This window comes from Oryctolagus cuniculus, chromosome 4, assembly GCF_051225735.1.
Source record: "Oryctolagus cuniculus isolate XC-2025 breed Fujian yellow rabbit chromosome 4, ASM5122573v1, whole genome shotgun sequence".
NCBI lineage: Eukaryota > Metazoa > Chordata > Mammalia > Lagomorpha > Leporidae > Oryctolagus > Oryctolagus cuniculus.
The window spans coordinates 76,290,073-76,316,821 of NC_142870.1; the positions used below are offsets into that span (position 1 = coordinate 76,290,073).

Below are 26,749 nucleotides of genomic sequence, written 5' to 3' on the forward strand. Positions count from 1 at the left end.
AATAGCATAACATTCTTTCCGATGGCTGAATAATATTCCTCTGTGTATATACACCACATTTTCTATATTTGTTAATTTGCTGATGTAGAGTGATTGCATATCTTGGCTATTTTAGGTAGTGGAGCAACAAATATGGGAGTGCAGGCTTCTGTTTGCTATTGTGAAGAGCAGGACAGCTAGGGCATATGGTAGATCTAATTTCAGTTTTTTTTAAGTAATCTCCACTCTTCTCCATTATGGCTGCACTAACATACCCCATACCAACAGTGTGTAAGGCTCCTCCTTGTCCACATCCTCACCAATATCTGCTATTTTTTTCAAAAAAAAAAAAAAAAACTTTCTGATAAATCTTTCTAACCAAGCGATGGCTTTGATACATACTTCCCTGATGGCTAATGATGTTGAGCTTTTTTTTTCATAAATTTATTTGTTTTTGCTAAGACTCTATTCAATATCATTTTCACATTTTAAATTGATTTGTTATTGTTGTTAGTGAGTTTTTTTTGAGTTCCTTATATAGTCTGGATATTAATGCTTTCAGATGAGTAGAGTATAAAAATCCTCTGCCACTCTTAAAATTTTTCTTTGGATATGCAAATGCTTATTAGTCTGATATAATCTCAATTGTCAATTTTTCCTTTTGTTGCCTATGCTTTTGGGGTCCTATCCATAAAATCACTACCTATCCCAATGTATTGGAAGTATTTTTCCTATGCTTTATTTTAGCAGCTTCATCATTTCAGGTCTTACAAATTAAATCTTTGATTAATCAATTTTCAGTTGATTTTTTTGTATAGGAAGAGCAGCAGGGGTCAAATTTTCAATCTTCTGAATGTGGATATCCAGTTCTCCCTATACCATTTACGAAGAGACTATCCTTTCTTCAGTTTATGTTTTTGATGCTTTTGTGGAGTGATTCTTTGTTAATTGGCTATAGGTGTGTGGATTCACTTTTGGAATCTCTATTGTGTTCCATGGGTCTATGTGTCTGTTTTTAAGTCAGTACTATACAGTACTATATAATTTTATTTGTAATAGTTCTGAATCAGGCATTGTGATGTCTCTAGCTTTGTTATATTTGTTTAGGATTGCACTGCATAATCAGGGGCTTTTCTGTTAATGTATTAATTTTAGGAATGTTTTGTCCAGTTCTGCAAAGAATGCCATTGGTATTTTGAAAAGGGTTGCATTTGAATCTGTAAATCTCTATAGATAGCATGAATAGTTTAACATTACTTTTTTCAATCCATGTCCTTCCACTTTTTGTGTCTTCTTCAATTTCCTTCATCAAGGCTTTATAATTTTCATTGTGGAAGTTTTTCACATATTTGGCTAAATTTATTCCTATGAAAGTTCTTTTGGGGGTACTTATTGTGAATGCGACTGCTTCTTTGATTTTTTTCTTTTCCGCAAGTGAACTACTGGCTTATAAAAACGCTGATTATGGTATCCCACAACTTTTACTGAATTCACTTATCAGATCCAATAGTATCTGGGAGGAGTCTTCATAATTTTCTACAAATCGAATCATACCATCTAAACACAAGCATAATTTGACTTCTTCCTTTCCTATTTGTATACCTTTTCTTTCTCTTACCTAACTGCTCTGGATAACACTTCCAATACAATTCTGAATAAGAATGCTGAGAGTGAACATCCTTACCTAGGTCCAGACCTTACAAGAAACAATTTCAGCTTTTTTCTATTTAGTACAATGAGGCTTGTGTTATGTCACAGATAGCCTTCATTATGCTGAACCATAATTCTTTTATTCTTAATTTGTTTAGGATGCTGGATTTTATTTAATGTTTGTCCTACATCTACTGAGATTACCATATGACTTTTGACCTTCATTCTGTTGACATATTATGTTATTGACTTGTGTATGTTGGATCATCCCTACATCCCTCAGAAAAATCTCAACTGATTACGCTGGTTGATTTTTTTTGATGTGATAGTGGATTCAGTCTGCCAATATTTTGTTGAGAACTTTTGGATCTTTGTTAATCAGTGAAAATAATCTGCAAATTTCTTTTTCCTTCCTTCCTCTTTCCCTCCCTCCACTCCTTCCTTTTATGACCTGTGTCTGGCATTGGTATCAGAGTAATGCTGGTCTTATTTAATGAGTTTAGAAAGGTTCCCTCTCTTTAAATTTTTAACAATAGTTTTAGAACGGCTGGTGTTAATTCTTCCTTAAAAGTTTGGAAGAACTCAGCCATTAAGCAATGGGGTCCTCAGCTTTTTTTTTTTTTTGGGGGGGAAGACATTCTATTACTGATTCATTCTTGTTATTTATCATGGGTCTGGACAGGGTTTCTACAACCTCATGGTTCAACTCTGGCAGGTTATTTTGTCTATAAATGTATCCATTTCTTTTGAATCTTCCAATCTGTTGGCATGCAGTTGTTGCTAACAGTCCCTAATGACTCTACTTCTATGCTATCAGTCGAAATGTCTTTCTTTTCAACTCTGATATTACTTACATAAATCTTGTTGTTTTTTTTATTGAAAACTATTAAATAGTTTGTTGATGCTGTTTACATTTCCAAGAAATCAAATATTTTTCAGTATTGTTTTTCTTAATCTCTTTCATTTATTTCTGCTCTTTGTTACGGCTCCTCTTGTACTAATTTTGGTCTTGGTTTAGGAATCCCTGAAGGAGAAGGGAGGAGTAATCAATGTGTCTTATAAGGTTAGTGCTATAGGTTGAACATGATTTGGTTTACCAAATAACGTAGGCATTTCAATTCCAAAGTCTGGAATGGGCATTTGGCCTAGTGGTTAAGATACCACTTGAGATGACCACACCTCATATTAAGAGTGCCTTGGTTCACATTCTGGCTCTGCTTCTGATTTCAGCTTCCCGCTAATGCATACCCTGGGAAGCAGTGGTGACGACTGAAGTAATTGGGTTACTGTCATCCACATGAGACACCAGAATTAAGTTCCCAGTTCCCAGCTTGGGTTTGGGCAATGACATGTATTTCTTGAGTGAACCAGTGGATGGTAGAGCACTAGCATGCTCCATCAAAATAAAAATTTTTAAATAGAATTAAAATCTTATGCTAATAGTGCTAGAAGGCCGGCACCACGGCTCCCTTGGCTAATCCTCCGCCTGCAGCGCCGGCACACCGGGTTCTAGTCCCGGTTGGGGTGTGGGATTCTGTCCCGGTTGCTCCTCTTCCAATCCAGCTCTTTGCTGTTGCCTGGGAGTGCAGTGGAGGATGGCCCAAGTCCTTGGGCCCTGCACCCACATAGGAGACCAGGAGGAAGAACCTGGCTCCTGGCTTCGGATCGGCGCAGCGCGCCGGCCGTAGCAGCCATTTGGGTGGTGAACCAATGGAAAAGGAAGACCTTTCTCTCTGTCTCTCTCTCTCTAACTCTGCCTGTCAAAAAAAAAAAAAAAAAAAAAAAAAAAAAGTGCTAGGAGAGTTGAAACTTAATGCAATTATGAAGTCTGAAGGTAGGGCCTCTGGGAATTAGGCTACAAGGTGAAACATCACAATTAATCATAAGTTTATTAGGAGAGGCAACAGGGCTGAGTCTGTTTCATTTGTCTGCTTTGTGGATCACCATGTGATTCCTTCTCTGTATATATTCCACCATCCATCACCCTTATCAGATGCCAAGTCAATGGGGATGGATGATACTGGACTGTGAACCTCCTAAATGGCAAAAATGTTCTTTTTCCTTTTTCCTTATTTTCTCTCAGGTATTCAAGCTATGATCATAAGAAGCTGATAGTCTGGTGGTGATTAATTTCCTGTTTTTGCTTGTATTAGAAAGTCTTTATTTTCTCCCTCCATCTATAAATGATAGCTTTGCCAGATATAATATTCTTGGCAAGCAAGAAAAAAATATCTTGCTAGTCTAATGAGTGTTCCCTTAAATGTGACTTGGCATTTTCTCTTGCAAATTTTAGAATTCACTTTTTGGGGTCAGCGCTGTGGATTTCTGGGCTAAGACTCTGGCTGCAGTGGCGGCATCCCATAGGGGCTCTGGTTTGGGTCCTGGCTGCTCTTCTTCCAATCTGGCTCTCTGCTATGGCCTGGAAAGTCGCAGAAGATGGAACAAGTGTTTGGGCCCCTGCACCTGCATGGGAGACCTGGAAGAAGCTCCTGGCTTCCAATCAGCTCAGCTCTGACTGTTAACGGCCATCTGGGGAGTGAACCCGTGGGTGAGACTTTTCTCTCTATCTCTCCCTCTCTGTAACTCTACCTCTCAAATAAATAAATTTTTTTTAAAAAAAGAATTCTCTTTTTGTATGGTACTTTTGAGAATTTGACTATAAATAAGTCACAATGAGGATTTTCCTGACCATTTCTATTTGGGATTATATGGGTCTCTTGTACTTAGATATCCATATCTTTCTCCACTTTGAGGATGTTTTCACATATGGTATCACTATGATATGACATGTTGAAAAGTTTTACTATGATTTTATTCCTGTCTTCTCCTTCAGGGATCCCAAACTTCAAATACTGCTTCATTTTAATGGTATCCTAGAAATCTGGGAGACTGTCTTTATTGATTTTTCTTTTTTGTTTGACTGGAATTTTTCTTAAGATCTATCTTCAAGTTCAGATACTCTTTTTATAATTAAAAAAAGGTCTACGTTTTTGAAAGGCAGAGAGAGGAAGAGACAGAGATAGGGATCTTCCATTGGCTGATTCACTCCACAAATGCCCACAATAGCCAGGGCTGGTCCAGGCTGAAGCAAGGAGCTTGGACTTCATCTGGGTTTGCACATGGGTGGCAGTGACCCAAACACTTAGGCCGCCATCTGTTGCCCTAACAAAACTGACACTCTAATATGGGAATGCAGGAGTTCCAAATGGTGGCTTAGCACATCACACTGCAATCCTCACTCCAAGTTCAGATCTTCTTTCATTTGCTTGATCTAATCTGTTGTTCAGTCTTCCAAATTCTTTTTCCTTGCTTTACTCAGTTATTCATTTCCAAAATTTCTGTTCAGTTCTTTTCTAAGGTCTATGTATCTTTGCTAAATGTCTTAATCATGTCATGCCATGCATTGATTTCCTGATTCTGTAAAGCTGTCTATCTGTTTATATTCTCTTGTAACTCTTTGAGTTCCTGATCAGGCATTTCATCAACCTTCTTTTCTTTGGAGTCTGTTCCTAAAGCTTTATCATGTTCCTCTGGAAGCATCATATTGCCTTCCTTTTTGATGTTTCTTGATCCTTACGCTGATATTTACACATCTGCTGGATCACTTCTGCCATTCACTTAAGGGGTGGCTCCCATGTTAAAAAAAAATTCTTTGCATGCCACAGTACACTTTACTTCTACCTTCTTCTATTCTAATAGATGCTACTGGTTGTGGTGGGGGTCTGGGGTACTCCTCAGTTCCAGTGGAGCTGCATGGGTCCAGCACTGGCATTTCAGGAGCACTGCTGGAGGGCAATCTCGGCTGAATGCTGAGTCCCATAAGGAGTGAGCAATGTCTTGGGTGGTGGACGATAGGGATGGGGCGGGGTAGAGGAGGACGGTGGACATGTCCCAGATATGAGAGGGCAGGTACCTCTATTTCTAGGGTACTAGAGACAAGGTCCCCTGCTGTTCTATAGCCTGTGTATCTTATAGTACAGAGCTTTAAGTGGGCTAGATGCTGGGGTCACCATCACTCTGTTCAGTCTAGTTGGGTTTGTGACCATACAAACTGTTTTGCTACTGTGGTGGAATATCTATGGGGCATCAGGGATGGGGATATGCAGAAGCTTCTGCCTATAGGGGCAGAATGGATTCTGAAAGCGATTCCTTTCTTAAGACGGAGGCACACTGCAGCCTATGCTCTGGAAATTCAGCTATTTTTCTGTCTTCATTCTTCTCTGTGAAGGAGAAAGCCAATGCTGGGTACACCTATTCAGCCACCTTGAAAAATCCTATGAAATAACATTGCATTAAACAAATTCTCCAAATGATGAATATTCACTCAGAAGTTGAGTATTCAGAAAGATTTTTAAAAACAAAGTTAAGCAAAGGTATACTACTAGCATTTATTTGAAGCCTTAAGACAGTAGGTATATCTTAAATTCTAAAAGGTGAAATTTTGAAAAATATCATTGATTTAAAGGCAGAGTTTTAGGGGAAGAAGGGAGGGAAAGACAGAGGGAGTGAGGGAGAGAGAGAGAGAGAGAAACACAGAGAGAGGCAAAAAACAGAGAGACATCTCCCATCTATCAGTTCATTCCCCAAATGCCTGTAATAGCCAGGGCTGGGTTGGAACAAAACTGGGAGCCAGCAATTCAACCCAGGTCTCTCACATGGGGCACAGACATAATTACCTGAGCTATCATATGCTGCCTCTCACAGTGTGCATCAGCAGGAAGCTGGGATCCAGAGCACAGCTGGGACTCAAATTCAGGCACTCCAGTTATGGGATGCAGGCACCCCAAGCGGCATCTTAACTGCCACACCAAACACTGGCCATATTAAAGGTGAAATTTTAAAAATTCCATTTCAGCATCTTATTATTAAGAAGAAATGTATTACATGGTATATTTATCTTTCTACAAAAGTGAAATTATAGATTAATAGTACCAAATTATTAAAACCAGAATGTAATTAATATATACATGCATTATATTAGGATTCAGTACTTACCTATACTGGAGGTATAATCAGTGGCTCCAAAGATCAACTCTGGTGCCCTATAGTACCGAGAACAGATATACGAAACATTGGGTTCTCCTCGGACCAGCTGCTTTGCACTAATAACGACAACAACAAAAAAGCAGATATGCTTTAAATCTAAACCATAACAGAACTTAGACTGTTATTCAAAAAATCAAAATGTTTATTTCAGATCCATATCATTGCAACTATAGCACATATGTAAAAGAAACCACAACTACCTCCCACAAAAGAAATTTATAATTTTACATCACTTTGCAAAAAGAAAGAAAAATTAACTTTTCAAGAAAGCAGTTTATAATTGCTGCCTAAAAAAAGGGATGGAAAGTTACAGAATTATAAAAGTCCAATTTTTTTCTGTTTCACTGTTTTCTGAATTCCATCCCTAAATACATAGAACAGCAGAAAAGGAACAGGTATCAAAAAAATCTTAAGAAAATGGAATTAAAATATACATTAATGTGGGGCTGGCACTGTGGTGTAGTGGGTAGAGCCATCGCCAGCAACCCATTTGAGCTCTAGTTCGAGTCCTGGCTGCTTCTGATCCAGCTGCCAGCTAATGTGCCTGAGAAAGTAGCAAAAGATGGCCAAGTCCTTGGGCCCCTGTACCTATGTGGGAGACCCAGAAGAAGCTCCTGACTCCTAGTTTCAGATGAGCCCAGCTCCAGCCATTGCGGCCATTTCGGCAGTAACCCATGGATGGAAGATCAATATCCCCATCCATTCATTCATTCATTCATTCTCTCTCTTTCTCCTCTCTCTGTAACTGTGCCTTTTATATAAATAAATATTTTTAAAAATATATACATTAATTTGGTGCAAAAACTTGAAATACATGCAGACTTTTCATTTCTCTCTCTCTCTCTTTCTCTCTCCCTTCCCCCCTCCCTCCCTCCCTCCCTTCCTTTCTTTCTTTCTCCCCCCCCCCCCCCGCCCCAGCAGAGTGGACAGTAAGAGAGAGACAGAGAGACAGATCTTCCTTTGCCACTGGTTTACCCTCCAATGGCCGCCGTGGCTAGCGCGCTGCGGCCGGCACACCACGCTGATCGAAAGCAGGAGCCAGGTGCTTATCCTGGTCTCCCATGGGGTGCAGGGCCCAAGCACTTGGGCCATCCTCCACTGCTCTCCCGGGCCACAGCAGAGAGCTGGCCTGGAAGAGAAGCAACTGGGACAGAATCCGGCACCCCGACAGGGACTAGAACCCGGTGTGCCAGTGCCGCAGGTGGAGGATTAGCCTATCGAGCCACAGCGCCGGCCAGCAGACTTTTTCCATATGCATTTTCCATGGAGTTTTTGAAGGCTCAGCTTATGTATGGATTTCAAAAATTTTTGTACCAAAATACATTGAAATTTTTATTTATTTACTTTCATTTTATCTGAAAGGCAGAGAGACACACAGAGAAAAAACAAAAAGGCAGAGAGAGAAAGAGATCCTCCATCCAGTGGTTCACTTCCCAAATGCCTACTACTATTACAGCCAGGGTTGGGCCAGGTGAAGGGTAGAGGCCTAGAACTCCATCTGGTTCTCTCATGTGGGTGGCAGGATCAAAGTATTTGAGTCATCTTCTGCTCCCTCCTAGGACGCACATCAGCTGGAAGCTGGATTAGAGTCCTAGCTCTTCTACTTCCAACCATGATGAATTCAGAAGTGAGCACCCCAAGCAACTACTTAACCTCTGCACCAAATGTCCATCCTACACTTACCGTTTATCTTCCTTGAAATTTCCGATGTACTCTCATTTAAGTTGAATACTCATCACCCAGTGTGTTTCTTTTAAAATGTGGAAAATTTTGTCACTGTTTTACTATTCAACTTTTGACTTGGGTGAATATTTCAAGGGTTATAGACTCAGTCTGCTTTATTTTTCCACATTTGATCAATTTATTAACTGTCTAAACATTCATTATTGTACAAAATGCAAAAAGACAGTGCTTCAATGTTACAGCATATATATGATTTACAGATATGATCCAAAGCCTATGAAACTCTGATGTTGTGAGTTTAGATGTTCTCTGACTCAAATTATCCTTCTAAAATACTTAATTACTATAGTAATCTATAGTAATTAAAACAGTGGAACAGAATAGAGTCCAGAAAAAAAATCCACATAATAGAGCCAACTGATTTTTGACAAAAGTGTCCAGACCATATACTGGAGAAAGGACAATCTCTTCAATAAGTGGTGCTAGCAAAAGTGGGTATATATGCAGAAAAATGAAATTAGATCCCTACTTCTTACCATATACAAAAATTAACTCAAGCTAGGTCAAAGACCTAAATTTAAGACATGAGACTTTGAAGTTAATGGAAGAAAATGTAGGGGGTCACATTTCAAGACACTGGCATAGGTGATGACTTCTTAGAATTGATCCACAAAACAGAGGCAACAAAAGCAAAATTAGACAAATGGGACTATAACAAAATCAGAAACTTCTGCATAGCAAAGGAAACAATCAATAGAGTGAAGAGACAGCCAACAGAATGGGAAATAATATTTGCAAGCTACCTATCTGACAAAGGATTCATATCCAGAATATATCAGCAATTCAGAAATTCAACAACAGAAAAACCATCAATCCCATTAAGAAATGTGCAAAGAACCTCAATAGACAGCTCTCTAAAGAAGAAACACAGTAGCCTGGCACTGTGGCATATTAGGCTAAGCCTCTGTCTGCGGTGCTGGCATCCTATATGGGCACTGGTTCATGTCCTGGCTGCTCCTCTTCCAATCCAGCTCTCTGCTTATAGCCTAGAAACGCAACTGAAGACAAACTAAGTGTTTGGGCCCTTGCACCCCTGTAAGAGACCTGGGAAGAAGCTCCTAACTCCCGGCTTCAGTTTGGCTTGCTCTAGCTGTTGAGGCCATTTAGGGAGTGAACCAATGGATGGAAGACCTTTCTCTCTGTCTCTCCCTCTCTATGTCCATAACTGTACCTTTCAAATCAATACAAAAAATCTTAAAAAAATACAAATGGCTTATAAATATATTTTTAAAATGCTCAACATCATAAGCTATCAGGGAAATGCAAATCAAGACCATAAGGAGATATCACTTCATCCCTGTCAGAATGGCTATCATCCAAAAGATAGAGAGTAAAGCAACACATGCTGGCAAGGATGTAGAGAAAGCGGAACTCCTATTTACTGTTAGTGAGAATGTGAATTAGTATAGCCACTGTATGGTAGCCATAGGACCCAGTAATCCCAAAAGACACAAACTCATTGTATCATGGAGATAACTGAATTGTCATGCTTATAGCAGTACTGTTCATAATAGTCAAAATATGGAATCAACCAAGGTGCCCATCAATGGATGAATGGATAAAGAAAACACAGGCTGCTATTCAGGTATAAAAATGAATCAAATTCTACTATTTGCATCAAAATGGATGTAACTCAAGGACGGCATGCTGACTGAAATAAGCCAGACACAAAAAGGCAAATACTTATGTTCTCCCTTATATGTGGGAGCTAAAATTAAAAAAGAAATTAAAACAAACAAAAAGAAATGCCTGTGTGTATCAGTATGGCTGAAAATATACTTTTGTCAAACCAATGGTTAAGAATGACATACTACTACAGACTTAATAATCTGTTTATTTTTAAATTTACTGTATAGAAATAAAATGGTCATCTTCTCCTTCAATTATTGTTTATAGTCTTACATAAATTCCCACTGAACTAAGATCTCTTTACTTGCTGAACTTATTCATTTAGTGGAGTATTAAGCCTTTGACTATGATGTAAATAAAAATGTGATCTCAAAAATTACAAAAAGAAAGCAAGAAAGAGAGGAAAAGGAAGGAGAAGGAAAAGAGGGAGGGAAGCAATGGGGAGGGAAGGATTGTTACATTCTAAGAATTATATTTATGAATTACATTGAATCTGTTCTCCTGGTTTTATTACATTAATATTTAAATTGATGAGAATTGTGTTGTAGTAATTATCACAGATTTGCTGTGGTCCTAAGAACCTAACGCATTAGTAAATTCTTTTTTTTTTTTTTTGGACAGGCAGAGTGGACAGTGAGAGAGACAGAGAGGAAGGTCTTCCTTTTCTGTTGGTTCATCCCCCAACGTGGCAGGCGCGCTAAGGCTGTTGTACCACACTGATCTGAAGACAAGAGCCAGGTGTTTCTCCTGGTCTCCCATGCGGGTGCAGGGCCCAAACACTTGGGCCATCCTGCACTGCACTCCCGGGCCATAGCGGAGAGTTGGACTGGAAGAGGAGCAACCGGGACAGAATCTGGCACCCCGACCAGGATTAGAACCCGGTGTGCTGGTGCCGCAGGCGGAGGATTAGCCTATTGAACCGCGGCACCAGCCAGTAAATTCTTTAAAAACAATATTTCATACTATATTTCAAACTATAACTTTTTTGAGATGTTCTCTTAGAATAACCTGAAATAATCAAAATAAATAAGCTATTGTAGAAACTAACCATTTTGACATAAAGTAATATCAAAAGGGGCTGGCATTGTGGCATAGCAGGTAAAGCCACTACCTGTCCATATGGACACTGGTTCAAATCCTGGTTGTTCCATTTCTGATCAAGTTCTCTGCTAATGGCTTAGGAAAAGCAATGGAAGATAGAATAAGTGTTTGGGCCCTGCACACACACGGGAGATCTGGAAGAATTTCTTGCCTCCTGGCTTTGGCCAGGCCATTGAAGCCATCCGGGGAGTGAACCAATGGATAGAAGATCTCTGTCTCTCCCTTTCTGGAACTCTTGACTTTCAAATAAATAAATACATCTTTAAAAAAAAGAAAAATAGCAATATAAAAGATAAATATAATAAATAAATATAAGCAACGAAAACAAATTAGTAAAAAAAAAAAAAAGAAAACCAAGAAATTTTCGCAAGAACAATTTGAAGTACAGGTACAAGAAAACCACTGCAAGGACAGATGAAAGCAGTCACAAGGATTTCAAAGCCTGGGTTTTCTTTTCCTCCATTTATTTCTACTCAGTGATACCTCTAATTTCAACTCATTTTCTCTTTATCACCAGTTTTGAAGTTTATTTTTTAATCCTTTCCTCAAGTAATGACATACAGCAGTTAATTCATAAATTAAAACTTTCAACCTATGTTTTTAGGCAGCACCTATTTGAAGCCTTGTGCCTGTACACTTTTCTACTACTTGATGGAACTGTGTTCTTTTTCATGCAAATGAGTCTTAATGAAATTCCCTACATAATATAGCAGTCACACATAGCTGGAGTTTAGACAGGCCAACTAACTCTAGTATTTCTAGACTTTGTTTCATTAAGTAAAGAATTACTAGCAAGACAGTGATATTTTTACTCACTACCTACCTGATACCTAGGAGTCTACAGTATCTCCCAAACCCTACTTGCCCACACAAATTTTTTTAAAAACTAAAAAGGCCGGGGCTGGAGATGTAGCTCACTTGGCTAATCCTCCACCTGTGGCACCGGTATCCTATATGGGCACCGGGTTCTAGTCCCGGTTGCTCCTCTTCCAGTCTAGCTCTCTGCTGTGGTCCAGGAGGGCAGTGGAGGATGGCCCAAGTGCTTGGGCTCCTGCACCCGCATGGGAGACCAGGAAGAAGCACCTGGCTCTTGGCTTCGGACCAGCACAGCGCCAGCCATAGTGACCATTTGGGGAGTGAAGGAAGACCTTTCTCTCTCTCTCTCTCACTGTCTATAACTCTACTTGTCAAAAAACCAAAAAACAAACAAACAAAAAACCAAAAAACTAAAAAGGCAGTTAGGTGTGTTAAGAGAAGGTATTTTACAATAAGCTATTATCACCCAAGTGAAATCCTTATTCCAAATTCATTAGAACAAATCTATTTTATGTCCGAAGTTAAAGGTCCATACCAATGCTTTAAAAAATTTTTTTAAGATCTATTTTATTTATTTGAAAGGCAGAGTTAGAGAGAGAAAGAGGAGGAGATACAGGGTGAAAAAGAGATCTCTCATCATCCACTGGTTCACTCCCCAAATGGCTGCAAAGGCTGGGGTTGAGTCAGGCTGAAGACAGAAGCCCGGGCCGGCGCCGCGGCTCACTAGGCTAATCCTCTGCCTACGGCGCCGGCACACCGGGTTCTAGTCCCGGTCAGGGTGCCGGATTCTGTCCGAGTTGCTCCTCTTCCAGGCCAGCTCTCTGCTGTGGCCCAGGAGTGCAGTGCAGGATGGCCCAAGTGCTTAGGCCCTGCACCCCATGGGAGACCAGGAGAAGCACCTGGCTCCTGCCATCGGATCAGCGCGGTGCGCCGGCCGCAGCGGCCATTGAGGGGTGAACCAATGGAAAAGGAATTCTCTCTGTCTCTCTCTCTCTCTCACTGTCCACTCTGCCTGTCCAAAAAAAAAAAAAAAAAAGACAGAAGCCTGGACTCCATCCAGGTCTCCCAAAGTGTGTGTCAGAAGCGTAAATGTTTGGACCATATTCCCCTGCTTTCCCAGGCACAACATCAGTGAGATGGACTAGAAAAAGAGTTTCTGGGACTCAATGAATACTCCAATATGGAGTGCTCACAAGAAAAGGCTCAACTCACTGTGCCACAACATTGGGCCTGTTATAGTTTTCTAAAATTCATTTTAGGCCGACGCCGCAGCTCAATAGGCTAATCCTCCACCTAGTGGTGCCAGCACACCGGGTTCTAGTCCCAGTCTGGGCGCCGGATTCTGTCCCGGTTGCCCCTCTTCCAGGCCAGCTCTCTGCTATGGCCCGGGAGTGCAGTGGAGGATGGCCCAAGTGCTTGGGCCCTGCACCCCATGGGAGACCAGGATAAGCACCTGGCTCCTGCCTTTGGATCAGCGCAGTGCGCCGGCCGCAGTGCGCCAGCAGTGGTGGCCATTGGAGGGTGAACCAACGGCAAAAGGAAGACCTTTTTCTCTGTCTCTCTCTCTCACTGTCCACTCTGCCTGTCAAAAAAAAAATTTCATTTTAAAGACATTTATTTGAAAGAATAACAGAGAGATGGAGAGCGAGAAAGACCAAGAATAGAATCTCTATTAAGCTTGGTGTTTCACAGTCCTTATATAGTCCACAGTAGTCAGTTGTTCTTAGACAAGGTATTCCTAATAGTAAAACTCATCAGATTGGGCAGTTTTTTCTACAGATAATAATAGTACTTTATCTTAAGCAATCAAATAATAATTTTGAATTAGTATCTTTTACCCTTTCTTATGTTTAGAGGACAGTCACAGACTGCAAAGTGAGGTGGCCCTGTAATAGGTGTATGAAATTAGCAAATAATAAAATGGGGATGGTCGAAGAGGACACAGTTGTGAGACAAAGAACTAACTTACGATAGATTTGTTGGGTTATTTAAGAATCTCTCTCAAGAGACAGCCTGTTAAACTCCAAATTTAAACTATGAGTTGATATAAACAGTATAACAAAGAAGTAGGAATACACATATCAGCTGATGTGAGTTGACATATAATTTATAGAGCTAAATTAAAAAATAAGGATTTGTGACAATGATAAAAAATTAAACTGTAGAGAATCCAAGTTATGCAGAGATATTTTAGAGATGAGAGAAAAGAGATTACTTGATGCAGGGATCTCTTCATTCAGAAATCAACTAGCAAGGTAATAACCTGAGTTATATGGGAATAAGCTTGAATGCATGTTGAAAGGTTAGATCACAGAGATATACTAAAAACTATGGAAATGCAAAGGATAAAGTTTTATCACAAACTCACACTATATTATCTCATTATGAGTTTAAGAAAGCAGAAAGTTTGTTGGGATTTGCAGAAGAGAAGAGAGAATAAAAGATTAAATAATAAAGGAAAAAGAAGTAAACAGATACTAGACCTTTTACATGAACCGAAATTGAGATAAATGTTGAAGTTAAACAGTTTAAATAATACACAGATATACAATAATCAAAAAAATTTTAAAAATAGTTTTTAGTTTAAAATGGAGTATATGCATACAATATATAGTCAAACAATATTTGAAGTACAACCAGTGAAAAAAAGCAGATTTCTCAACTACAGTACATTCCCAAATTTCTTTGCCCAGGGCCAATCAATGTTATGAGACTATTATGTTCATTCCAGAGATAAGCCATGTATAGACAGGTATGTATTTGTACACATATAGTCACATTCTTTGTGTTTTTAAAATGTAACAAGCAGCATACTGTATACATAGTCTTGACTTTGCTTTTTTTCATTTAATACTTTCTAGAGACCATTCCCTTTCAGCTCATACAGAACTGCTTCATTCATTTCATAGCTGAATTTATCACTATATATGTGTATGTACTAGAATTTATCTGGTCATTTTCTTACTAATGGACATTTATAGCCAATGCTATGATAAAAATTTCTGTATATAAACTATTCTGTAAGCTGACTTACCTTCCAAAGTCACAGAGTTTTAAAACAGCTGTATCAGGATCCAACAAGAGGTTCTGTGGTTTAATATCCCGATGGCAGATTCCAAAGGAATGGATATAGGCTAAACTTCGAAACAGCTGATACATATACAACTGGAATAAATAGTAAAAATTAATTGAATACTTCCTATTTCAAATGGATAAGAATCCTCAAGTAATAAAGTAACACATTCTCTCAAAGCAGGAGAATGCTGGATGTTACTAGCATTTAATCCTTCTTTAATAAGTTTCATGCCATTTCTGTGTTAGATATATCTTTAAAAATTAGCTCATTAAACTGTCATTAACTACATATAATATTTTCCATCCTTTAATAATTCACAAAATTTTATAATTTTTATTTATTTATTTATTTATTACAGGCAGAGTGGACAGTGAGAGAGAGAGACAGAGAGAAAGGTCTTCCTTTGCCGTTGGTTCACCCTCCAGTGGCCGCCACAGCTGGCGCGCTGCGGCCGGCGCACCGCACTGATCCGATGGTAGGAGCCAGGTACTTCTCCTGGTCTCCCATGGGGTGCAGGGCCCAAGCACTTGGGCCATTCTCCACTGCACTCCCTGGCCACAGCAGAGAGCTGGCCTGGAAAAGGGGCAACCAGGACAGAATCTGGCGCCCTGACTGGGACTAGAACCCGGTGTGCCGGCACCGCAAGGCGGAGGATTAGCCTAGTGAGCCGCGGTGCTGGCCTTATAATGTTCTTTATAACTTTTGCTAACGTTTCACATCAAATCTGGTAAGATGGGCTTTTTATTTAAAACACAGATTTTATGGTTTGAACATAATTTGTCCCCTCAGAAAACTCATGTATAAATTTAATTCCCATTGCGAGGTATAAAAAAGTAGAAATTTTTCCAACTGTGGTGGTTAGAAGTGGGGCTTTTGGAAAGTGATTAAGATTAAATTTCATCATCAGGGTGGAGTCTGATTGCTTGAATACTGGTGGCTTTATATAAAATGGGGAGAAGGGCCGTTGCTGTGGCCCAGTGGATTAAACTACCACTCATGAGGCTAGCATCATATAGGAGTATTGGTTTGAGTCCCAGTTGCTCTGCTTTTGATCCAGCTTCCTGCTAATGTACCTGGAAAGGCAGCAGAAAACCACCCAAGTACCTGGGGGCCTGCTACCTTCGGGGGAAAACCAGGGTAAAGTTTCTGGCTCCCAGCTGCTGGCTTTGGCCTGGCCCAGTCCTGGCTGTTGTGGCCATTTGGGAAATAAACCAGTGGATGGAAGATCTCTCTCTCTCTCTCTCTCTCTCTCTATCTCTCTCTCTCTCTGTGTCTCCCTCTCTGTTGCTCAGCCTTTCAAACTAAATAAATAAATGGGAGAAGACCACAACATATACACATTGTATTTCTTGCCATGTGAAGCCCTGTGCAACCCTGGGACTCTGCCAGCAAGAAGGTCATCACCATATATGTCCCTCCATCTTGGACAAGTACAGTGAATACAAACCTCTTTTCTTTATAACTTATCTGACCTGTGATACTATGTTGAGTCAACAGATGAAAAGCTCAGAGAGGTATCCCAATAACATCAGTAATAAGTAACAATGTTTACACCAGAATGCAGGGCTTCCGGTTTTTAAACTCATCATTCAATCTCGTATATCAGAGTGTCTAACATAAAAGTATTTCCACTGTCATCTTTAGAATTATCTTTTTCTTTGATGTTGGTCTCTAAGGTGTTTTTTATTTAAGTTTTTGATTGTTTTGATGTTTTCTTTAGGAGAGAAAGAGAGAGAAATGACAAACAAACCAGTTCTTATCCTCTGGTTTACTCCCCAGATACCCACAACGGCCAGATCTGGGCCAGGTCCAAAGATGGGAGCCATGAACATAATCTCATGAGAGTGGCAGGAACTGACCAAGCGAGCCATCTCTGCTGCCTACCTGGGTCTGTATTAGCATAAAACTGGAAACAGGGGCTGGCAACAGACATCAAATCCAGGTATTCTGATATAGCAAACATGTGGTTAACTATTGAGGTTATTGATACAGTCCAGGAAAATTCATAGGTGGACTGGGAAAATCTATAATCAATAACCTATCAAGAATCAGTAATACTGTTGGTAGTATCATCATTCTTCCTACTAATATACTTTAGAAGTAAGTACCCTTTAAAAAGCTTGAAAAAAGATGCCTAGTTAACTATTAATATCACTTTAAAAGAACCTTTTTTTATTACCAAAAAGATACACTGAAAAACTAGGTATGTATAGAAGAGTGAATCATATTCTTTCCTTGGGAAGGAAGGGCTTTATGGAGAAAATGAGTATACTTTAAGCCTTCTTTTTATGCTAAGGTCAATAATCATGTTCACTTTAAAATTTTTCTGACTACTCACTTTCTGACCTCTACCTCAAAGGTATACCACGTAAATAATTTTTTAAATGACTCAAACCAAAGATATCAGTGTCCTGAAGCATACTTAAGGTCAGATGAAGCACTGACATACAGCACCATCTTCAGAGGCTATTGCTGAAGCTTAGTAATTAAACCTAACATAAACTTACTTCCCTTCAAAGAATCATAATGAAAACTGCAGATTTGAATTCCAATACATCCTTCATGTTAAATCTTAATGCTAATTTCAAAAAAAGCTGGAGAAGTTTGACTACATTAAAATGAAGCACAATGTATACCATATAGATAAGATCAGCATTTTATCACTGAAGTTAGAATTAGAGCACTTAGGTTTCCTTGTAACTTTTAAAAAGCTTTGTAATTCTACTGTCATCCCTGTACAGAATCAATCTATAAGCCTTAAAACTTACTTACCTCTCTTTCGCTGCCTCTCCTTCTCTCTCTGTGTAACTCTTTCAAATAAATAAATACATCTTAAAAAAAAAAAAAACCTTACTTGAAGTGTTTCATTAACTGTCTTTAGGAAAATGATCTCCCATAAGAAATTGAGCTCATGGGTATTAATTTACTAAAGAGACTGTCTAATTCTGTATCTCGGAATTGATAGTAAAATAAGTGTAAAAATTGTTTTCTTTGAAAAAATGCTTAATAGCCTATTTAAAGATGCCTTCTTACTGTCTTCCACCATTTGAAAAATTATTCTGTCCTTATTCTCTTCACTATATCTTGGAAAATCAAGATACAGAATGAAATATGAATTTTATATCTTCATTTTTGTTCCACTTCGTAAAATTATGTAAGAAAGAAGGAAAGTTCTCTAAGCTAGAAAGATGGCAAAAAAAATAACAAAAAACCAACATATTATGTGCCAGGAACTATTGCGTGTTCTCATTCATTTAATCCTTATAATAATCTTATATAATAAGCACTACTATAACTACCATTTTAAATATAAGTAACTGAAGTGCAGAAATTAAGCAAATTGCCTAGTCACATACTAAATATTCTGTAGTACGCCTGGTCATTACCTCTCTTTTAATTATAATTTCTTTATTTTGTCATATTTTTATTTCATTAAATAGAGATATGAAATAAAATCATTAAAATAGTGTGGCAAGTAAAAGAGTAGATTCTTAGAATCTCAAATTACAGCTTGAAATACAAGAGGGCTTCAAAAAGTTAATAGAAAATGTATGTTATGAAAAGGCTAAGCATGTATTTCCAAAAAAAATTTATACCAAAATAAACATCTTTTCATTTCATTTTCAATGAACTTTTTGAAGTATTATGATAAAGTTTATTTAACATGTATTAACTACCATACCAAGTACCTTTTTACTCATTGATTATTTCTTTCAACCACTCCGTAAGATACGTATTTATCCTTATTATATTTACAGGAGAGAAAGTTGAGGTTGAACAAACATAGTCTGAACACACAGCTATCAAATCTAATTAAGTCCAATGAATGTCCTTTCCTCTTCAACACATCTACATAAATAAATAATATCAAACTTGGTTATGGTTCACAAAAAATGAATCCAGTTCTCTTTAAGTACTTGACCTTGTCTTTAAATGAATTTTCAATTAGAATGTATTTAAGTTCAAAACAATGATTTGCTAGTCATCTGTTTTAAAACAGTTGTATTTTAAAAACCCATTTAATTCTGAAAGTTGAAAAGCAAAGGTGCTCAAAAGCTTTTAAACTTGTAAATCAACTACCACCAACTACAAAATAAGCAATAGTAAAAAACAAAAACAAAAAATTGGGGGTAGGGAGATAACAAAAGATTCCAAGCAATATGGTCATAGGACATACTCCACTTATCCAGAAAAAGTGAAGGTCAAACCATCATAGAAAATGCAGCAGCTATCTTGGCAAAGTGTATGGCAAACAAGTCCTTAGATGGTAAGGTCCATGAAGGCAAGAGTCATAAGTATTTGTCACCTTTACTTCTATCTCCTAATTTAAGATTTTTCATATAATGGTATTACAATAAAACTACTTAGGATGACTAAGCAAAGGAGATCAACTCATAAACTTGATTGCAGACATTGTGTATATCTTTTCAGAGCTGTAAACATAAGAACTGATTTGTCTCTATGGAATAATACCAAGGGCCAACAGCTCTGATCCTGGAAAGACTGTGGTTATAAAAGAAATGATCTCGGCCGGTGCTGCGGCTCAACAGGCTAATCCTCCCCCTGGCGGCGCCGGAACACCAGGTTCTAGTCCCGGTCGGGGCACCGGATTCTGTCCCGGTTGCCCCTTTTCCAGGCCAGCTCTCTGCTGTGGCCCGGGAAGGCAGTGGAGAATGGCCCAAGTGCTTGGGCCCTGCACCCCATGGGAGACCAGGAGAAGCACCTGGCTCCTGCCTTTGGATCAGCGCGGTGCGCCAGCTGCGGCAGCCATTGGAGGGTGAACCAACGGCAAAGGAAGACCTTTCTCTCTGTTTCTCTCTCTCACTGTCCACTCTGCCTGTCAAGAAAGAAACAAAGAAAGAAAGAGAGAGAGAGAGAGAGAGAGAGAGAGAGAGGAAGGAAGGAAGGAAGGAAGGAAGGAAGGAAGGAAGGAAGGAAGGAAGGATGGATCTCTTTTCCTATAAAGGTTCGGAGAAATGAGTGTAGTGTGCGTTCACTCACACGTTTCTTCTGAATGCCAGCTTCAATATGTACATTAATTTTATTTTCTTATTTTAATATACAGAATGCCAAAGATATAGCACATCTATATGCTACCAAAAATAGCTACTAAATACAGCATTATTTAAATAGCAAAAAAAAAAAAAAGAAAAAAAAAGACAAAACCCAAAAACAACATGCATTAATAGGTCACTGGATGAATAGAATTGGGAAACAGCCAAACACTAGAGCAATATGCAACTATAAAAAAAATTGTGCATACAAGGAGAAGAAAAAGAAAAATAAGGTGGGGGAGGTCAAAGATATGCTAGATATCTAGCAAATGCTAGATTGTATATAGGCATATATACAATCATATTTTTACTTATTTGATAAATGGTAGGTTAAACTATAGTTTAACCTGCCATAGCATCATAAATGGGAATGCTGGTTTGAGTACAGGCTGCTCTGTTTCCAATCCAGCTTCCTGCTACTGCCTGGGAAGGCAGCAGAAGGTGGCTCAAGTATTTGGGCACCTTGTACCCATGTGAGAGACCAGGATGGAATTCCTGGCTCCTGGTTTAACCTGGCAGTTGCAGCCATTTGAGGAATGAACCAGTGGATGGAAGATCTCACTTTCTCTCTGTCCCTCTCTCTCTGTCGCTCTCCCTTTCAAATAAATATTTTAAAAATTAAAAAATATTTCATAATAAAATGAGACAAAGCTTAACAAGGCATCATTACACAGAGAGGAATTATTCAATGCTGCTTTAAAAAAAGAGATTCGACTGTTTATCCTTAATAGGACCTAAAGGGAGATAAAAAGAGCTTTGAAAAGATCTTAAATGATTTTCAGTTGCTGGTGGTAATACAGTGATTGTTACTCTAAGACTGCTGCAGTATGTAGAAAATGGGACAGAATAAGTAACATATTGCTGACATTGAAAAGTAGATCTTCATTTTAAGAGAAAGATGTAAAACTGTTACAGTCAAGTAAAAGTCCCTCAATTTTAATTGGAAATTTCAATATAAAATCATGGTATTATTTATCTTTGGGGGAAAATATATGCATTGTATCTCTAAAAAAATTACCTACATATTTCTTTGTTCTGTTCATTAAAAAGGCCCAGAAACAAAAACCAGCATTGGTAATAAGGACTTTCAGCACCAGACTGTGGTCTCTCAATATCATTTCCCATTAAAAGAAGGTCTCTTTAAAGAAAAGGCTGATTCTAAGTCTAGGGAAGAAATGTACGTAAGATGAATCTGAAGCACTTTGTCACACCAGAAAGCAAGTAATATGTCAAACAGTATGAAATTCAGACAAGATACTTTAAAACAAATAAAAACAAAACACCTCATTAGTCACCTATGGAGAATGCTAAATATTTACTATAAATTTTATTTTTTATTTTTATTATAAATTTTAGTAAATAAAGGGAAACAATCAAATATACATCCTATCTTTTCTTTATTAACTAAAGTTCTAGGTACAAATAGTTGACATGGGAAAGCTTCTCTTTATGGAAATACCCCAGCTTAAAATTAAGAAGTAATAATAACATAATACCAACATTTTGTAGCATTTAATGAATAAACAAATTTAGGTAATATGTAACCAATGACTATTAACATCACAAAAAGCACATTATGTTCCTCCTTAGGGAGGTACCCAACACTGCAAATGAAGTAGCCTTGACTCTTACCAAAAATGCATTTAATTATTAATTATCTAATCATCAATACATGGACACAGGAATGTGTTAATAATACTACAGAAAATCAACTAGCAAAATCAAGACCGATATGGGTCAAGTAATCTAGTCTGTTTAGCAACAAAGCTTAAGATAGGAAGACAAAGTATAGATTAAAAGAAACGTTACAGGGGCTGGCGCAGTGGCGCAGTAGGTTAATCCTCTCTGCCTGTGGTACCAGCACCCCATATGGGTGCCGGTTTGAGTCCTGGCTGCTTCTCTTCCAATCCAGCTCTCTGCTATGGCCCTCCAATGGCTGCCGTGGCCGGCGCACCGTGCTGATCCAAAGGCAGGAGCCAGGTGCTTCTCCCGGTCTCCCATGGGGTGCAGGGCCCAAGCACTTGGGCCATCCTCCACTGCCTTCCCGGGCCACAGCAGAGAGCTGGCCTGGAAGAGGGGCAACCGGGACAGAATCCGGCGCCCCGATCGGGACTAGAACCTGGTGTGCCGGTGTCGCTAGGCGGAGGATTAGCCTATTGAGCTGTGGCGCCGGCCGATTCAAACAAACTTGTAAAAAATTTAAGACATATAAGGAATTTAAATTTTAACTGGATATTCAATAACACCAATGAAATATCATTTATCTATGCATATTATGACATTGTAATTTTATTTTTAAAAAGGCTCTTTTACATTATACTGTAGTATTTACGTAAGAAAAAAAATTTAGGATTTGCTTCAAAATAAATAAAAGGAAAGCAGAGTAGAGGGTGTTACAGATAAAACAAGACTGGCTATGAACTGATAATTGTTGAAGCTGAGTGATGAGTGCATAAGGGTTTATGATTCTATTTTTCATTAATTTCATGTATGTCTGAAATCTTCAACAATAAAAACAAATGTTTAGAGTGACTAAAATAGATTATGAAATAAGCAAAATTTCTGCAGACAGAAGAACAGAAAATCATTTTGCACATCACATGTTAAGAAATAGTGCAGCCGGCGCCACGGCTCACTAGGCTAATCCTCCGCCTTGCGGCGCCAGCACACCGGGTTCTAGTCCCATTCGGAGTGCCGGATTCTGTCCCGGTTGCCCCTCTTCCAGGCAAGCTCTCTGCTGTGGCCAGGGAGTGCAGTGGAGGATTGTCCAAGTGCTTGGGCCCTGCACCCCATGGGAGACCAGGATAAGCGCCTGGCTCCTGCCATCAGATCAGCGTGGTGCACCAGCCGCGGCGGCCATTGGAGGGTGAACCAACGGCAAAGGAAGACCTTTTTCTCTGTCTCTCTCTCACTGTCCACTCTGCCTGTCAAGAACAAAAAAAAAAAAAAAAAAAAGAAAAGAAAAGAAATAGAGCAAGGGGCTGGCATTATGGTATAGCCAGTTAAGCCACTGCCTGTAAATGCCAACATCCCATATGGGCACCAGTTTAATTCCCAGCTGCTCCACTTCCAATCCAGCTCCCTGCTAATGCGCCTGGGAAAGCAGCAAAAGAAGGCTCAAATGCTTGGGTCTCCATATGGGAGACCTGAAAAAAGCTCCTGACCCCTGGCTTCAGTTTGGCCCAGCCCTGGCCTTGAGACCATTTAGGGAGATGGCCATCAACCAGCAGATGAAAGATTCTTTCTTTCTTTCTTTGATTCCTTCTTTCTTTGTTTCTTTTTTCTTTTCTCTCTCTCTCAAATGAATAAAAATAAATCTAAAAAAGAAGTGGGAAAATAGGTATTGCTTAGCTTATAAATCTATGAAGAAGTAAGTAAATCTGGAGGGCAGATTCAACAAAGTATCAATTTACCATCCTCTGAACCACTTTATAACACACATATCTTGTTTTATAGTTATGAATATTGATGGATTTTTCCTATTAGAGAAGGAATAAAATATTTAATTAGGCTTCAGATTATTCTACAATCATTAAGCATTCATTTGCCAAATTAAAGAGGTGGAACAAAAAACTAGTCTAACCACTCTGTACCTGTTTCTGAAATGTCCACAACATGTCATTTTTGATCATGTTCAAGACTTTCTATTACTTCTATTTACAGCCCCAAAAATGTTTTCTTGTGTGTTAAACTTATCTTTAGACCAACAGTTCTATATTGTGGGCAGAAAAGGAATAAGTGTAACTTGAAAAACATGGATGTTAAGTAGAGAATGGATCAGTGACTTGGCTAAAATCATGAGGCTTCAAAATTAGGTCTTTAGGAACAAAATCTAGGGTTTCTTCTGGTTCATAAATGTGCCACTGCTCTCGTTGGCAATAATAAGAGATAGAGGGTAAGCAGATCCAAACCACAATCATCTAAACTAAATATATAAAAGATTACTCCAAGGAGTTCACAGTGGATCCACTGCTGGGCTAGTCATCTAGAACAAGATCTGCAATTCTAAAATCCTAACAATTACTAGAGTAAATTTATAATACAAAACTGTGACTTTTTTAGTTCCTACTATCATTAATGTATCCACAACCCCAACCAAATTATAATAAACCCGAATAAAATTAAACAGGGATCAGTTTTTAGTTTCTAGCACTGAATTCAATAGAAATCCTGGACTCTGTCAAAATGATGTAACTACCAAGAATCCTAAAAGAATTTCTAATATTAATGTTCCTGCACTGGTAGCCATTAAATTATTGTGAAGTTTCAAAATGTAATAGTTGTAGGGGCTGGTGCTGTGGTGTAGTAGGCTAAGCCTCTGCCTGCAGTGCCAGCATCCCATATGGGTGCCAGTTCTAGCCCCGGCTGCTCCTCTTCTGACCCAGCTCTCGGCTATGGTCTAAGAAAGCAGTAGAAGATGGCCCCAGTGCTTGGGCCTCTGCATCCCCATGGTAGACCTGGAAGAAGCTCCTGGTTTCTGGCTTCGGATCAGGCTAGTTCCTGCTGTGCCGCCATTTGGGGAGCGAACCAGCAGATGGAAGACCTTTCTATCTCTCCCTCCCTCCCTCTCTCTCTCTGTAACTCCACCTCTCAAATAAATAAATAAATAATCTAAAATTTTTAAAAACTGTCACTTCAGTTTATCATAATATATCTTCAGTATCTGAGTCATGAAACTATATAAAATGTCAATAACACTCTCATAATATCCACATTGTAGGTTTTTCTCCTCTTGAGAAATAAGTGCAATTTTGCTAAAACATACTCAGCACAATCCCTTGCTCATAGCAAATATGTTCTAAAGTGGGAAATTGTTCTATTTTACATACCTTGACATAGATGACAGGGAGTGTCTGTTTGGCTCGACTATAGTGTCTGGCAACTCTGTATACTGTTTCCGGAACATAGTCCAGCACCAGATTAAGATAGACCTCATCTTTCTGAAAGAGTATATTCAAAAATAAGCAAAAAATCAGACATTTATCTTTAAAATTTCAACTTAAATTCTTAATATATTCACTTATTCCGATCTTAAAGAAAACATTATGGTTCAATTTCAATTCTACAAAATTACTTCAGAATATAAATATAACAGTAAAAACAAGTCTACTACATCTTTTTACTAATAATTCCATTGAAAAACATGGCCAATTCAATGCTGTTAAGGTTCCCAATAGGTTTAAACTATTCTTTGGTTACCATGATTTCAGAGGCTATCACCTTTCATAAAATTTCATATTTTCTAGACTAATAATTGATGCCTCATAGCCTATCAAGAAAAGTGGCATGGTAGTAGGAAGAACATTGAATTGAGAACTAGGAAACGCAGATTTCTAGCCCTAACTCTACTGCTAATTGGTATATGCAAGTCAATTAATCTCTGGAGGCTTTAGTTTCTTCAACTATAATATGAAAGGTTGAACAAGATTCTTCAAAATGTCTCTAACCCCCACCAAAAAAAAAAAAAAAGATCCTACAGTTATCTGATAGCCTGTAATTAGTAGAACAACCACTTGTCTTCTATAATTAACTAAAATAAAAAGAATAACTTATAAGGCAGTGAAGTTACCATATTCACAAGCTTATTATAGTTCTTGTGTTTAAATAACCATTCTCAGAAGTATAAAGATATCAATCCAAGATCAGTAGAGAGAAAGAAAGGCATTCTAACCAAGTAGGAAAGAGGAACAGGGCACTAGCTCTACCCTGTTTCCTGTGAACACTGTTAGTTAAGCAAACTGAAGCACAAAACAAAGCTGAAAATCACTATATATTAGAATCAGGTGCTGAGTGGGAAAAACTACCAGTAAACAAATTTTCATAATGTCACAATTTTAAATCATCTTGCCTGCCAAACTGAAGTGGAGAATTTCAATGTTCAGTATTAACAAAGCATTTTCTAAATGTCACTAGCCACTCAGGACATAGGTATAAAAGACAGAAGATCTAAATTGAGTATGAAAAGAGCATTTCAGGCAATAGGAAAACTATATTCAAGATGCCAGGTCAATAGGAAGAGATAATGAGGAATGACAAGCTGTTGCATCTAGTGTATCTTCGTTCAGTGTTGCTCTTTGAAAGACCTTGATACCAATAGCAAGCAAACTGTACTGAATTCAAGAGTAGGAGATGGCAGGTAAGTAACAAGAGACAGTTAATTCAGTTTGCTCTTAAAAAAATCTTTGCTGGTAGAAGTGAGGATACAGCTGGGATTTGATAACTTAAGCAGATACAAAAAGAAAAATTGGTGTCCTTTTTACTTGCTCTTTTTACTAGTTACAAAGACACTCAAATTTATTTGTAGGCAAGTAGATAAGGATAGAATCTACTTATAAGGGACAGAAAATGGATAACTGATGAAACAAGGTTTGAGAACATTAAGAGAAGGAAAGAACAGAAACTAGCTACACAGTGTAGTCATTGAGAAGCGAGTCTAGTACCCATCACACAGAACTACACATAAAGGGTGAAGGGCAGGTAGGATGGGAAGAATCACTATGTTCCTAAAGTTGTATTTATGAAATGCATGACGTCTGTATACCTTAAATAAAAGGTTTCTGGGTAAGAAAAAAAAAAAAACTACATGGAATTCCTAACTCTGCTATGAGTTATGTGAGCATGAATAAGTAACCTAACCTCTTCAAGCCTCAGTTTC

General features: G+C 38.5%; 1 protein-coding gene across 6 annotated transcripts in view; it reads right to left on the reverse strand.

Moving 5' to 3' along the window:
* Nucleotides 1-26,749, reverse strand: part of GSK3B (glycogen synthase kinase 3 beta) — a 218,634-nt gene that overhangs the window by 76,587 nt on the left and 115,298 nt on the right. For all 6 annotated transcript variants that reach the window (XM_002716661.6, XM_070072184.2, XM_002716660.6 and 3 more), the window contains 3 exons: nt 24,924-25,034; nt 14,999-15,129; nt 6,625-6,731 (listed from right to left, as the gene is read on the reverse strand). In XM_002716661.6, coding sequence (XP_002716707.1) covers nt 6,625-6,731; nt 14,999-15,129; nt 24,924-25,034 — 349 coding nt within the window. The remainder of the gene's footprint in view (nt 1-6,624; nt 6,732-14,998; nt 15,130-24,923; nt 25,035-26,749) is intronic.